Source organism: Mytilus trossulus, chromosome 11, assembly GCF_036588685.1.
Source record: "Mytilus trossulus isolate FHL-02 chromosome 11, PNRI_Mtr1.1.1.hap1, whole genome shotgun sequence".
In the NCBI taxonomy this organism is placed as follows: domain Eukaryota; kingdom Metazoa; phylum Mollusca; class Bivalvia; order Mytilida; family Mytilidae; genus Mytilus; species Mytilus trossulus.
This window is the reverse complement of record NC_086383.1, coordinates 1,308,133-1,323,615: the sequence shown is the minus strand read 5'-3', so window position 1 is coordinate 1,323,615 and position 15,483 is coordinate 1,308,133. Positions and strand designations below refer to the sequence as shown.

The following is a 15,483-nucleotide window of genomic DNA, read 5'->3' as shown; positions in this document are numbered from 1 at the left end:
TTTGATAATATGTCATCACCGTAGCATAAGGTTACCAAAAAAAGATCAGTTGGTGTTAAGTAAAAGAAATTAAAAAAATATACCCTAGCTCCCCCCCCCCCCAAAAAAAAAATAAAAAAATAAAAAATAAAATAGATATCCAACAAAAATTTTAAAACAACAAAACAAAAACACACAATAATAAACCTGAGACTACTATAACACATATATACATGATATAGTTATAAAGTAATCTCAGAACAAACAAATAAAAATCAAATAATAAAAAAAAAGATTTTTATAAATAAATAAAACAATAAATAAAGTTTTAAAAAAAAGAAAAAAAGTGCATCCCTTAAATTCCTAAAACCAAACAAAACAATTTTTTTTTTATTTAAGTTTTCAGAGAAGGAAAAATATTTGTTTATGTATGCTCTTGCAGTGGCGGATCCAGAAACTTTCACAAAGAATGGGGCACTGACTGCGTGTGCCCGCTCGAGACATCATGCTTCAGTGATTCACTTCAACTATGAAAGTATTATAAAAAATATAATACTTCCATGCTTCAACCAAGTTTTTCCGATAATGGGAAACCTCCTAAATCGGCCTCTGTCTTCCATGCCGGGCATTAAGTTATAAATCATATTCATTTTTTACAAGTTATAATAATTTCAAGGGGGATATAAAAGCTGGTGTCTATTTTTATAAGAAAAACGGCTCAGCATTTTACACAGGACTATTTTCATATTAGATTTCAGTAAAACATTATCATCTGAATAATCCGTTTCGTTTAATTTATAAATATAAATATAAACATTGACTTTTGTCGTTTATCTTTTTGCATAATAATTCAGACATCTGGAATCTTCTAAGCCCAGAAGGATCCAGAAGTTTCCCAGCAGTAGCCACAGAACATCTCAGATCATCTCAGATTTCATGTCCATATTTGGAAATCACAGAAGGCTGTCAAAAGGCCCCCCTCGTGTAGTACGGTTGATTATCGTGAATCTATGGTCATTTTGAAAACTTGAACAGACAAAATGAAAGTTGAGGTAAGCTTTTAAAACATATAGGTATTAATCATAAAGATAATACTGTTTTTTCAATAGTTTAATGCATTTTTATCAACAACTCTTCAACGCTGAGGTTTTAAAGGTGTCAACTTCCTGTTAAACTGAAAGTCGGCATGAAATTTACTTCTTGACAAAAAATACGTTAAAACCAGTTTTTCACACAAAGAAACCTATTTAATTTCTATTATTTTATAGAACTTCATCGTAAAAAACAGGTAAATGAAGGAAATTAATTAGAAAGTTTAAATATTGACCTGTTTCTCTTTCTCAAGTTTCTGATTCATATGACAAAACACTCCTTCAAAATGTAGTTTGCCCCCAATGGTGACTGGAGAAACGAAATAATATGGTCACTTGGTCTTCTCCCGACCAGCAGTAAAACGCTTGCCAAAGTGGTGCATCCGTTTGGTTGTGCAGGATGTATCAAGTTTGCAGCCATGTCCGGTCAAAATGGGGATGTTAAATCCAATGCCTTGTGTAAAGAGAGAGCCAAGCTCTTTATACGTTAAGAACCCTTGCAACAACTCTTTGAGTGGTTCATAAGTGGCCTTTTGCCAGGCAAAATTTCTGTCCCAATTCAATATACCTTTATATTGTGGCAGTCCAAATTTCACCAACCATCATACCGTATGGCCTCTTTTATTACAAAACCTACCTATTGTAGTTATTGTTATCTTGTTCTCATCCTGAACAGGCATGAAATACTTGCCACTGGACGCTAAACAACCAACAATCTATCAATCAAGATCTAGTTGCATTCAGGATAATTCAGTGTAGTTCTCATTTAATCCAGTTGTAACAGCTGTAGCTTTTATGCCAAGGGTCCTGGTTCAATTATAGACTTGCTAAATAATTTTGGATATAAATTTTGGTATCCGGTTGTTTCAACCCCAAACCGATCTGGCCCCAAGTCAATCCGGCCCCAAGTCGATCCGGCCCAAGTCGATCTGGCCCACGTCCATCCGGTCCATAACTTCCAGGCATTAGAAAGTACCATGGGCACTGTTTAATACTTGCTCATATAGCATACAAGTATAGTACCCATATTTGTGAAAAAGAATAGATCGTTGAGAATATTGGCATCTTATATCATGTATATAATGATATAAATTTCAAGTTGATAATTTCTAGGTTTCAGTGTTTTCCCTAGAAATGTTTTGAAGGATGGTGGGATTGGCTGAATGGATGGTGGGCATGAATTTTGAAGGATGGGGACTTGTATAGAGTAATAAAGAATTTCAAGATTTGAAGGATGGGGGCCTAAATTAATGCATGGGGGTACCACCATGCATAAACCCTCTAGGGAAAACACTGGGTTTACAGTCTTCTACCCTCTTGATGTTGGAGGGACACTTTTTTGCATATCAATTGTGCTGAGGAACACACATGTCCATTTGTTTAGTAAATGCAAGCTTCAAATCCTTGCCATATATCTTTCAAATAAGACTAATTGAAGATTCAATGATTTGTCTAATCATGCTAATGTTCTTCTTCGATAAAAGTATTTACACTTGTACAATGTATGCAAATTTGTAAGTCATAACGTAAAATCACACAAGTCTGAAACGATTGTTGCTTGACTCAGAAGGTTATTCAGAGCAGATATAATGTCATCATGGTCATTTGGAGACCAAATTCATCTAAATACCAGAAGTTTAAATTTATATGTTGATGAGCATGATGTGTCCCCAATGTAATGGTCATGATGGTCATTAGGGCATGATGTCAAATATTAACTGACATCATTGTTGGGCATAGGACTTCAGTCGTCTTCTATATTATCCATGTTCCAGCTAGGATTTCAAAAGGGCAGGGTGCCAATCCTGAAAAAGGGCATTTGACGCTTGATATGATTATATGAAAAGGGCATGTTTTAATTGAAATATTTATTAAATATTGTGTTTATTCATTGAATCACTGGTTATAATACTAGAACAATATCATTAGCCAACATAAAACTCAATCTTTCTTCTTTTTAGGCTGAAAAACTTGTCAAGCAGCTTGTTAAGCAGCTTGTCACACAAGTTTTTGGAAAGTTTGCTATAGCTTGCTATAGCAATAAACTTTCTTAAGGCATCGACCTAAACGGAAAAGAGACAGGCTAACTTACTTTAGGAAGTGTGTCCTACTTCTAGATAATGTAGTACTGGTGTTTGAAAACTAATAATAGAAAGATGCTTTTGAAATTTTGAGCCCTTCTATTTTAATAGCATACAGATTGAATAAAAATGTACTGAAATTTCATCGATAAATCAAACAATTCAACTTCATTTGAAAGACGAACAAACTACTTCGCGGATCTGCGCTACGCGGAAAGTAAAATCAATACACACACGAGACAGCAGTTTCTACGTGGTATGATTTTATCGGTATTCTTCAGACATGCGTCAGATCCATATATGTGTGCCACCAAACGGGAGCACTACAATCCCGGTTTTAAAGGTTTCCTACCTTCCTCCGGTTGAAGAGAAAGTTAATAGCGTGTTTAAAATATTTCATGAATGAACATTTTTCGTCGCTTTAATACGTGACGATTTTTACAAATTTCTATTCAATAGGTAAAAGCCCGAGAGTATAGGAAGTATCATGGTATCTCATCTAATCTCGGCCCACAACAAACTCGGACTATAATAAACGCGGCCTTTTATATATTTGGCATTAGAAATCGGACTATAACAAAAATCGTAATTATACTAATTGCTATTAAGACTCATAAACAAAGTTTTTGCTCAGTTCTTATTATTTTTCTTCTTGGGGTCTATTTAGTTGTTTTTTGAGGGACCAACAGAAGGGAGGAATTTCCAAAAGAACTCTAAGGGATTTTTTTTAAAATTTTCAATAACAATAATAAATTATAAACTTGAAGAAAACAGTAACAATGAGTAAGTGACACACACACATGGTTTTCAGTAATGATCACAGGACCATAAAACAAATCAAATTAAATTTAGGTTGAGTCCATGGTGTCACCCCACCCAACCCCTCATGTTTGAATACTTAAAAACAGTCAGATCCCCACTCCTAAACATTATATGTTCTTATACGTTACAATAAAACAAATCAAATGAAATAAAAGGCGAGTCCCCTGGGGTCACTCTCACCCCCTGTTTTTTTTTTTGGAGAACTTATTAACAGTTGAGATCTCCACCCATATACCATTTATATTATTGTATGGGACAATGAAATAAATCAAATGAAATATAGAGGAACTCCAGAGGGGTCAGTCATCCCACCCCTTTCTTTTCGAAAACTTAGAAACTGTCGAGATCCCCACCCCTAAACCATATATATTTTTGTATGTGGCAACAAAACAAATCCAATGAAATAAAGTGGGTGTCCCTCTGGGTCAGCCCCACCCCCTCATGTCTGAGAACATGTAAACGGTCAAGATCCTCACCCCTTAACCATATATATTCGTGTACTGGACAATAAAACAAATCAAATTCAAAAGAAGGCGAGTCCCTAGGGGTCACTCCCACTTGTTATTTGAGAACTTGTAAACGGTTGGGATCCCTACCCACAAACCATATATATTTTTGTATGAGAAAATAAAATAAATCAAAATGAAATATACTAGTAGAAGTCCACAGGGGTGACCCCACCAACTTCTTTTTGAAAACTTATACGGTCGAGATGATCACCCCTAAACCATATATATTCTTTTATGGGGCAACAAAACAAAACCAATGAAATATAGGGGAGTACCTCTGAGTCATCCCCAACCCCTCATGTTTGAGAACTTGTAAACGGTTGAGATCCCCAACCCGTAATCATAAATATTCTTGTATTGGACAACAAAACGAATAAAGTGAAATATAAGGAAGTCCCTCGGTGTAACCCACCCCATCCTGTTTTGAGAACTTGTAAACAGTCAAGATCCACCCCCTTTTCGAAAACTTGAAATCTGTTGAAATCCCCACACTGAAACAACATATTATATTCTTGTACGGAATAATAAAACAAATCAGATGAAATAAAAGAATAGTCCCCTAGGGCCACTCTTACCCTACCTCCTGCCTGTTTGAGAACTTGTAAACTGTCTAGATCCACACCCCCAAATCATGAATATCACTTTACTAGACCGTGGGAATGACTAATTTTGAGAGCTTTGTTTGGGAGACTTCGTAGCAGCATCCTGTTACAATTATTTCTTGATCAAGTATTTTTCTTTTTTAAGTAGGAAAAAAAGTTAACCATGCAATATACACACAATCTATTTGAAATATTACAATCTACCGTTGCAAACTTTCCACAGGTGCTATCCAGCACTTTGATTAGATCATATTGGCACAGTTGAGCTTTGTATGCAGTACATGTATATTTTAAAGTTGACCTGCCTCATTTTGTTTCTATGGACTGACACTCTACCCGTTTCACCTTTCTACCTCTGTTGTGCTTAATGGCAATACAGCAATAAACAGCTGTGCTCAGATAATGCACAATGTTAGGATATATAGCATCAGTGAACATTTGTATTAAAAATAAAGAATACAGAAAAAGATGACCAAGGCACCCTACCAACCCTGCTACTAAGACCCTCTTTAAACTTTTCTCATAACTCAAAATACCTTAGAAAACATATATATTCTTAAGCAAGAAGTATGTAGATATATTTTAGAATATAAGTCATTAAGTAGGTAACTCAAAGCTAGGAAAAAATCAGATCGAGTTGTCTTTCTTTTTTTGAGTGTGCTCTTTCTTTGGAGGATTATAAACAGTATGTAGAAGATGTAAATATGATTAACAATACATGGTGGCTGATTTTGTAATTTTCGTATAAAAAATTAGGGCAGTCAACATGGTCAATGACAAATCCATGTGAATTTGCTATTAATTTCATGTAAAACAACTAAAACGATGTCACGAATGAGTTGATTATGGTTTTCAACTTTCTATTGTTACCTTTTCTCCATGAAACTACGGTAAGCATTGCAAATTGTGCCCACTTTGTTGTATGCACATTTCTTAAAGATAATTGCAGACTGACCGATTCTATTTGAATGAATTAATGTTGATGATCATTAATGACCAATCTGATAAACAGATTGCCTATAACAACAGTTTATGACACCAGCTGTAACTGTTGATTAGCTTGGGATTGTAAACAAAGTCATAAACCTTTTGTAAATTTAGTAATAAGCGGATCATATCAATTAGAACAAAATAATATACAGTCGATCTTCAAAAAAGGCAGGGCGCCCTGGAAACTGTAAAAAGGGCACAGGGCAGCACTTGTGAAAGGGCACAGGGCGGCACTTGTGAAAGGGCGGGTGCGATATAAAATTTTCTACCATTTTCCTGATCAGTGATTTTACAGCTTTCACCATCAATAAAAAAATGTTTGCCATGATATAGCATAGATTAATGAATGCTTATTGATGGCTTCAACCACCAACAATGCATTACTCTAAAAGTATGGAAAATGATTCTTTTAAATATAGTATCATCATGATCATATGCATATGTAGTAAAATTTTGGTAATATTTCAAATGTCCTACTATTTTTATCATTATAGATGGCGAGTGCCCAAGTTTTACGTGAGGAGGGGAACAAGCACTTTAAGTCAGGTGATATAGACAGTGCTATTTCCTGTTACACACAAGCGTTAGACCTTGGTGAGCTGAAGGAGACAGACAAAGCCATCATTTACAAAAACAGAGCAGCTTGTCATCTTAAGAAAGATAAATTCTCTGCAGCCGTCCAAGATGCTACAGCTTGTAAGTAATGAAAAGCTTTTTAAAGTATTTTAGCAGTTTGATTAACAAAACTTTTGTACATGGCCAAATCACAGAAAAAAAAAGGTGACTGGTTTCAGTTTCCTTACATACATTTTTACTCTATTTATAAGGCATGAAAAGCCTACCCTAAAGATTTGTTTGTCAATCAAATTGGATGAAATTTTAGGAAAAAAAGAAAAATAATGTCCCTTAGATATGTGTACAACGTCAGTTTGGTTCTAAATTGTATCTTTCTTTTCCAGCTTTAGAAATTGTTCCTGATGATCCAAAGGCATTATACAGACGTTGCCAGGCATATGAAAAGCTGGACAAAGCAGAAGAGGCGTACAAAGATGCTGCTGCCCTGATGAAATCTGATCCTAAAAATACAGCAGTACAGCCTATACTGAAAAGACTGAATCCTATAATTCAGGAGAAGGTAACCCTTAAATATACTAAGTTGACAATGAATTTGGCCATGTTGTTTTGATGGTTCAGATAGATTGTCTGGCTACAATAATTTAAAAAGTTTGCTTGTATGTCGCTTAAATAACAGATATACAATACATAAGTTACTTAAATGTCAAATGATGAAATATTATATGAATGACATGATGGTTGTGAAAAAGCTCATTCATATATATGATAAATATTAGATAAAGAATAGAAATGGAAACAGGGAGTTTGTCAAAGATACCACAACACAACTAAAGAGTGGAAAACAGATGAAGGCCATCAACACCTTGATGCGGCTTATGGTTGGCTGCTAAACAAAAATAAAAACTAAAACAGCAAAATGGACGATACACTCCAACTCCAAAACAAAAATAAATTATCAACTAAAATTGAAAATAATGCACATAATTAGCAAAGGCTGGAGGTTATTGACTTGGCACAGGCGCAAAAATTCAGGGGGGGGGGGTAAAAATGTTTGTGGGATCTACAGCCCCTTCTATACCTCTAGCCATTTTCTAATGTGGAAAAAAACTTACACACAGCAGATACAATGTATAGGCTATATTAAAAACTTATATGTACAATGTATTTGTAGGTCAAAGAGCAAAATAGCACAAGTTCAAAGGTCGCTCAGATGTTTAATTTTACTTTTGACCCAAATTGTGAAAAAGAGAAAAGGATTAACGTAAGTATTGTGGAATATATATTTCTTAATTCATTTGCAGATAATTGTGATAATTACAAATGTATAAAATTTTGACTATTTTATTATTAAAAGCAAAAAAAAGTAAAAATATTTGATATATGATGAAGACTCAGGTAAATGTCATCGGTTCCTAGTCACACCTGAACTGTGTAGATTTAAAATAATACCGATATATTTATTTATGAAAACCAAGAGGATTGTTTTAGTTGACATAGTAAGCTACCCTTGTACAGCGAACACTCTGCAGAGGAAATATTATTTAAAAGATAACTAGATGCCAAAAAAAATAATATCTGATTTATATATGTCTGTTGTAATTGATAATAGTTCAATGTCTGGACTTCATTTCAATAAAAAATACTATGTCAAGAGGATTGGTTTATTATGCCAAGTGAATTCTGTAAAAACTTGACAAAGTAAGCAACCCCAACCCTTGTACATAGAATAATTGCAGAGGAAATGCTTATTTTTTAAATGTTGAAAAAATATATATCCTATCATTCAAACAGATGTACAAGTGCTAAGACAATGAAGCTAAAAATAATTATTACAGAATGGTATCAAAATACAAGTATTATAATTTCAGGTCACCTAAATGATATGAGAAATAAAATTGATACAAAACACATCTAAATTATTTCCTCAAGCATTCACTTCTATAAGAATGTTTGTCCTTTTTAAACAAAAGAGAATAACAATTAGATTATACTTAATAAGATTGAGAATGGAAATGGGGAATGTGTCAAAGAGACAACACATTAATTTGGGTTACGGCACATACTGGGGCAGTTTCTCATACCTGTAGTTTGGCATTTCCTTCGTATAGGTTGGTTAATAGGCTATTTGCCAATTCCCTTAATTGACCCTTTAATAAGAGATCCCTAATTTGGTTGTCTCCCTTATGACGGACATTATTTTTTATTTACAATGGAGAGCTAGCAGAAAGAGCAAATTTAACTGTGCGTAATGTGAGTAATCTATAAGGTTTTTAAATCTTTTAATTACACTAATTTGTTGTTAAACTTAATACTTTTGACATCAGAAATTATTTTTTAGGAAAAATTTGTTAAACCGCCGATACATACTTCAATTAATCATGCTTTGCATTGGCAAAAGGGAATCTTGTCTGGTATGGAACCAGTCTACAATTGACAAAGGAAAGTAATTTGTTTAAAAAGTGTGTAATAATAGAATCAAATCGGTAATTGGCAAATGGACTATTGCTATGTTACTATTATCTTCTCCCAGACAAGGGAACACCATCATTTCCAACTCTTAAAGAGTTCTAGTGATTTACATGTTTCTCTTTTAAAAGAATGCTCTTAAAACTTTCAACACTTTTTACAGGCAGCTAATAATTTAGTGGTGTTAGCCAAAGAAGAAGCTGGGGCAAAATTCATCAGTGAACAGAATGGAATAGCTAAACTAAAACAGTTGTTAGAGGAACGGGACCCTGACATTATACAGGCGTCTCTCAGGACATTAGCTTGTCTAAGCCAGGGGTCAAAAGAAAGGGTAGGTTATTAGTTACTGAGCAGCTTAACTGATATAGACTTCTCCAAGATAAGGCTCTAAACAGTGTACATAAGACTAAACAGATGGTATGTTAATGTGTAGCTTTTAAAACACAATGTTGTCTCAGGCAAGGTAATCAACAGAGAATAAGTTACTGTAAATTCAGAAATTATCGTGAGTTTTTCATAAATGCAAATAATTCAACTGAGTGAGTATTGCAACTATAGGAACTGGCATTCTGATAATTGAACTATAGACCTGTAAGTACTTTTGGCTCTGCATCAGTCATGTGGAGGTGGGGGTTATGTTATTTAAAATTTCATGCTTCTGAACAGATGGGTCTGACAAGTTTTGGTAAGTTTCAAGTTGATAAAAATGTAAACGTTTCATGGAAAACATATGAGAAACATTTTTAAGCAGTTGCAGGCTCAATTTAAATTAATTTAAGCAACAATTTTGTAAAATTTGACTTCTGTATTTTAACATTGTGTTTGTTATAGGATTTGTCCTTTGACCTTTGTCTCCGTGTACATGATTTATATAAATCTGATTAAGAACATATGATCTTACTATTCCAGAGCAAACAAATATTAGAACATATAGAGTTGAAGAGAATTGGTTTCCTTATAGCAGAAAAAAATAATCGTGTGTCAACCTCAGCAACATTTCTGTTAGAGAAACTACTGGTAGCTTTAACTGATCTTGAGCTATACAGAGCTAAGACGCAGCACTACAAAGATGAAAGGAAACAAGGGAATCCGTGTATTTGGCCAAAATTTGAAATGAGTAAGAAAATATTTTACTATTTTTTTTAAAGAATGTGAAAGTTGCGTCACCTTTGTAGTTAAACATTTTGTTGCTAGTGTCACATATATATATAAAATTGAGTAAAAATGGAAGTCTTAATGTAAAATTATATTCTAATATGGCTAGCATCTCTTATCTCTGTTCCCTGTTCTTTTTTTTTAAATATTTGCTTTGTATTTGTAAAGACGACATCAAAAGTTCAATGAAGGATAAAACACATATTCACATAGTTTTTTCACTGACCCCCCACCACCCTCTTAACTTAATTTGGGAAAAATTGATTAACCCATATGGATATATGTAAAAATCAATGTCTGATAACCAAATATTGTGGCAGGTCAACCCCCACCCCCAAACTATTTGAATTAAGTTTTTTTTATCTTAAATTGATCTTTTGATGTCGTCCCTAAGAGCTTTTATAGAGCATATTAATGATATTCTCAAAGCTTATACAAGAATAGATATTAGCTAGATTGGTCAAGCTTCAGTTGTTTTTGAGTATAACTTCGTTAAAGAAGGGGTATCAATAAATCACTTCTGAAATTATAAATGCAAACTTTTATTATTTTGAATGTGATACTGTCTGATTTTTCATCAAACTAAAAAATCCTAATTTAATAATTTAATTTGAATTTTATACTTTCAGCTGAGGAACAACAACTTCTTACAGACAATGTATTTACCATGTTAAGTAAGATGATCGAAAATGCCAAAGTGTCAGCGTCTGGTCGTGACAACGTGATCGAACTCATCATCAAATATATCACCAGGGAAACTGGACTACACTGGACAAGAAAATTCCTAGATACAGAAGGTAGGTACCAGTAAAGTTATATGATTTTAAGACAGTTCATACTTACATCACCTGTAGAACAAAACTAGGGTCGGTAGTTCAGCAAAAAGTTTTTATGCCCCACCTACTATAGTAGAGGGGCATTATGTTTTCTGGTCTGTGCGTCCGTTCGTTTGTTCAATCTTTCTAATTTAAATGCCAAATTTTATTTTTATCCCAATTTCACTGTCCATTGAACATAGAAAATGGTAATGGGAGTGGGGCATCCGTGTACTATGGACACATTCTTGTTTTTATTGGTAAATAAGGGCTTTGGATAAGCATTTACCTATAGTTCAGGTTAGTGGGCTTTTTGTCTGTCAGATATATTTTTATACAATACTTGCTGATATTTTCTTGCATAAAAAAATTATATAAATTGTAAAACAAAAAGAGCACCACTGTGAAGAACAATACCAGGGGAAAATCACTTCCCTTATTTACAGTGTAAACAGTTAGATTTAGACATTTAAAAGCCATGACCACATGAGAGGTGTACCTGTAATACTTCTAGTGTTTGGCATTAAATCTAAGTCAGGTCGGGACTTTTATAGTAAATTTGAAATTCATACAATTTTCAGCTGTGAAACACAAATTTCAGCAAAGATTTTTAGACTGTAAATTAGAATTTATTTTCTTCAGGATTGGATGGTTTGTTAGCAGTAGCATCGGCCATTAAACAGCACGAGACCTGTACTTTACCTATCTCAGATTCCACCAAAATGCATTCCTCTGTCTGTATGTCCAAAATCTATGATGATCTTAGAAGTGATAAGGAGAGAGATTTGTTTAAAGAAAAATGTAGTAACTTCTTCAAGTGAGTATTACAATCTATAGGTCAATATTAAGAAATAGCTTCCCCTATGTAGTAACTTCTTCAAGTGAGTATTACAATCTATAGGTCAATATTAAGAAATAGCTTCCCCTATGTAGTAACTTCTTCAAGTGAGTATTACAATCTATAGGTCAATATTAAGAAATAGCTTCCCCTATGTAGTAACTTCTTCAAGTGAGTATTACAATCTATAGGTCAATATTAAGAAATAGCTTCCCCTATGTAGTAACTTCTTCAAGTGAGTATTACAATCTATAGGTCAATATTAAGAAATAGCTTCCCCTATGTAGTAACTTCTTCAAGTGAGTATTACAATCTATAGGTCAATATTAAGAAATAGCTTCCCCTATGTAGTAACTTCTTCAAGTGAGTATTACAATCTATAGGTCAATATTAAGAAATAGCTTCCCCTATGTAGTAACTTCTTCAAGTGAGTATTACAATCTATAGGTCAATATTAAGAAATAGCGTTCCCCTATGTAGTAACTTCTTCAAGTGAGTATTACAATCTATAGTTTAATATTAAGAAATAGCTTCCCCTATGTAGTAACTTCTTCAAGTGAGTATTACAATCTGTAGGTCAATATTAAGAAATAGCTTCCCCTATGTAGTAACTTCTTCAAGTGAGTATTACAATCTATAGGTCAATATTAAGAAATAGCTTCCCCTATGTAGTAACTTCTTCAAGTGAGTATTACAATCTATAGGTCAATATTAAGAAATAGCGTTCCCCTATGTAGTAACTTCTTCAAGTGAGTATTACAATCTATAGTATAATATTAAGAAATAACTTCCCCTATGTAGTAACTTCTTCAAGTGAGTATTACAATCTGTAGGTCAATATTAAGAAATAGCTTCCCCTATGTAGTAACTTCTTCAAGTGAGTACATGTATTACAATCTGTAGGTCAATATTAAGAAATAGCTTCCCCTATGTAGTAACTTCTTCAAGTGAGTATTACAATCTATAGGTCAATATTAAGAAATAGCTTCCCCTATGTAGTAACTTCTTGAAGTGAGTACATGTATTACAATCTGTAGGTCAATATTAAGAAATAGCTTCCCCTATGTAGTAACTTCTTCAAGTGAGTATTACAATCTATAGGTCAATATTAAGAAATAGCTTCCCCTATGTAGTAACTTCTTCAAGTGAGTACATGTATTACAATCTGTAGGTCAATATTAAGAAATAGCTTCCCCTATGTAGTAACTTCTTCAAGTGAGTATTACAATTTATAGGTCAATATTAAGAAATAGCTTCCCCTATGTAGTAACTTCTTCAAGTGAGTATTACAATTTATAGGTCAATATTAAGAAATAGCTTCCCCTATGTAGTAACTTCTTCAAGTGAGTACATGTATTACAATCTGTAGGTCAATATTAAGAAATAGCTTCCCCTATGTAGTAACTTCTTCAAGTGAGTATTACAATCTATAGGTCAATATTAAGAAATAGCTTCCCCTATGTAGTAACTTCTTCAAGTGAGTACATGTATTACAATCTGTAGGTCAATATTAAGAAATAGCTTCCCCTATGTAGTAACTTCTTCAAGTGAGTATTACAATCTATAGGTCAATATTAAGAAAAAGCTTCCCCTATGTAGTAACTTCTTCAAGTGAGTATTACAATCTATAGTATAATATTAAGAAATAGCTTCCCCTATGTAGTAACTTCTTCAAGTGAGTATTACAATCTATAGGTCAATATTAAGAAATAGCTTCCCCTATGTAGTAACTTCTTCAAGTGAGTACATGTATTACAATCTGTAGGTCAATATTAAGAAATAGCTTCCCCTATGTAGTAACTTCTTCAAGTGAGTATTACAATCTATAGTTCAATATGAAGGTGGTACCTAACACTACAGGGAGATAACTCTGTAAAATCAGCAGAACGTTTAAATGAAGTTATGTTGTTTAGGGAATATTAAGCTTCTCAATGATCAAAATAAGTGTTTGTCAAACTGCTATATAACCAGTGTAATTTTTCTGACAAAACAGTTGGTTCAAAATGTTTGAAATTTTAATACTTTTATTAAAGGGTCAAAGTAAATACTTTGTCAAAATTTTATGAAAATTAAACGAGCCAAATTTATTTTAGTGAAAGTGTTGGGTACCACCTTAAGAAACAGCTTCCCCTATGCAACCGTAGATTTGTTTCATATATAATACATTTTCAAAATGTAGTGATATCTAAAATTGAGAATGGAAATGGGGAATATGTCTAAGATGTCTTCAAAACAGTGACAAAATTCAGCGACTGAAGGCACGCTTCAGCTGGCTCCTGTGAAGTAGCTTCCAAAAAAAATCTATTAACCATGTTTAATTTAATTTCTTAAGATTTTTATATGCATAATTATTTTCCAAATATTGTGTTTTTGTGATTGTTGAACACCTTCAACAATGAACAAAATGTGAGATTTGTTATTGCAGGTTCTTTCAATTAATGTTGCTATTAGAAGTCAAATGGCCAGTTTTAATTTTTTGTTGAAAAAAATCCCGTTACAATTTTTGGAATAAAATATCATTGCAGAAATGTATACATTTTACTAAACTTTGTATGACTATGTTTTTCAGGGAGTTGTTCAGTGATGAATTATATGAGTCTAAAGTAGAGGCCATCAAGGCAGTATCTACCTTATTACAGGTGAGGTTCATTAAGGGGGGACATATCAATACAAGGAGGTAACTCTGTAGTGGCCATCAAGGCAGTATCTACCTTATTACAGGTGAGGTTCATTAAGGGGGTACATATCAATACAGGGAGATAACTCTGTAGGGGCCATCAAGGCAGTATCTACCTTATTACAGGTGAGGTTCATTAAGGGGGTACATAACAATACAGGGAGATAACTCTGTAGGGGCCATCAAGGCAGTATCTACCTTATTACAGGTGAGGTTCATTAAGGGGGTACATATCAATACAGGGAGATAACTCTGTAGGGGCCATCAAGGCAGTATCTACCTTATTACAGGTGAGGTTCATTAAGGGGGTACATAACAATACAGGGAGATAACTCTGTAGAGGCCATCAAGGCAGTATCTACCTTATTACAGGTGAGGTTCATTAAGGGGGTACATATCAATACAGGGAGATAACTCTGTAGGGGCCATCAAGGCAGTATCTACCTTATTACAGGTGAGGTTCATTAAGGGGGTACATAACAATACAGGGAGATAACTCTGTAGGGGCCATCAAGGCAGTATCTACCTTATTACAGGTGAGGTTCATTAAGGGGGTACATAACAATACAGGGAGATAACTCTGTAGAGGCCATCAAGGCAGTATCTACCTTATTACAGGTGAGGGTCATTAAGGGGGTACATAACAATACAGGGAGATAACTCTGTAGAGGCCATCAAGGCAGTATCTACCTTATTACAGGTGAGGGTCATTAAGGGGGTACATAACAATACAGGGAGATAACTCTGTAGAGGCCATCAAGGTAGTATCTACCTTATTACAGGTGAGGGTCATTAAGGGGGGACATATCAATACAGGGAGATAACTATGTAGAGGCCATCAAGGCAGTATCTACATTATTACAGGTGCAGTTCATTAAGGGG

The 15,483-nt window shown here is 34.0% G+C and overlaps 1 protein-coding gene across 2 annotated transcripts in view; it reads left to right on the top strand.

Annotated features, from left to right (window-relative positions):
- The first annotated feature begins 869 nt into the window (after nt 1–869).
- Nucleotides 870–15,483, top strand: part of LOC134690620 (protein unc-45 homolog B-like) — a 35,694-nt gene continuing 21,080 nt past the window's right edge. The window contains exons 1-9 of one of the 2 annotated variants that reach the window (XM_063550595.1): nt 870–1,031; nt 6,569–6,770; nt 7,034–7,209; nt 7,822–7,911; nt 9,280–9,447; nt 10,026–10,233; nt 10,901–11,068; nt 11,729–11,903; nt 14,494–14,563. In XM_063550595.1, coding sequence (XP_063406665.1) covers nt 1,020–1,031; nt 6,569–6,770; nt 7,034–7,209; nt 7,822–7,911; nt 9,280–9,447; nt 10,026–10,233; nt 10,901–11,068; nt 11,729–11,903; nt 14,494–14,563 — 1,269 coding nt within the window. In that variant the 5' untranslated portion in view covers nt 870–1,019. Of the gene's footprint in view, nt 1,032–1,136; nt 1,268–6,568; nt 6,771–7,033; nt 7,210–7,821; nt 7,912–9,279; nt 9,448–10,025; nt 10,234–10,900; nt 11,069–11,728; nt 11,904–14,493; nt 14,564–15,483 lie in introns of those variants that run through there. The other variant, XM_063550596.1, reaches the window with a different exon arrangement.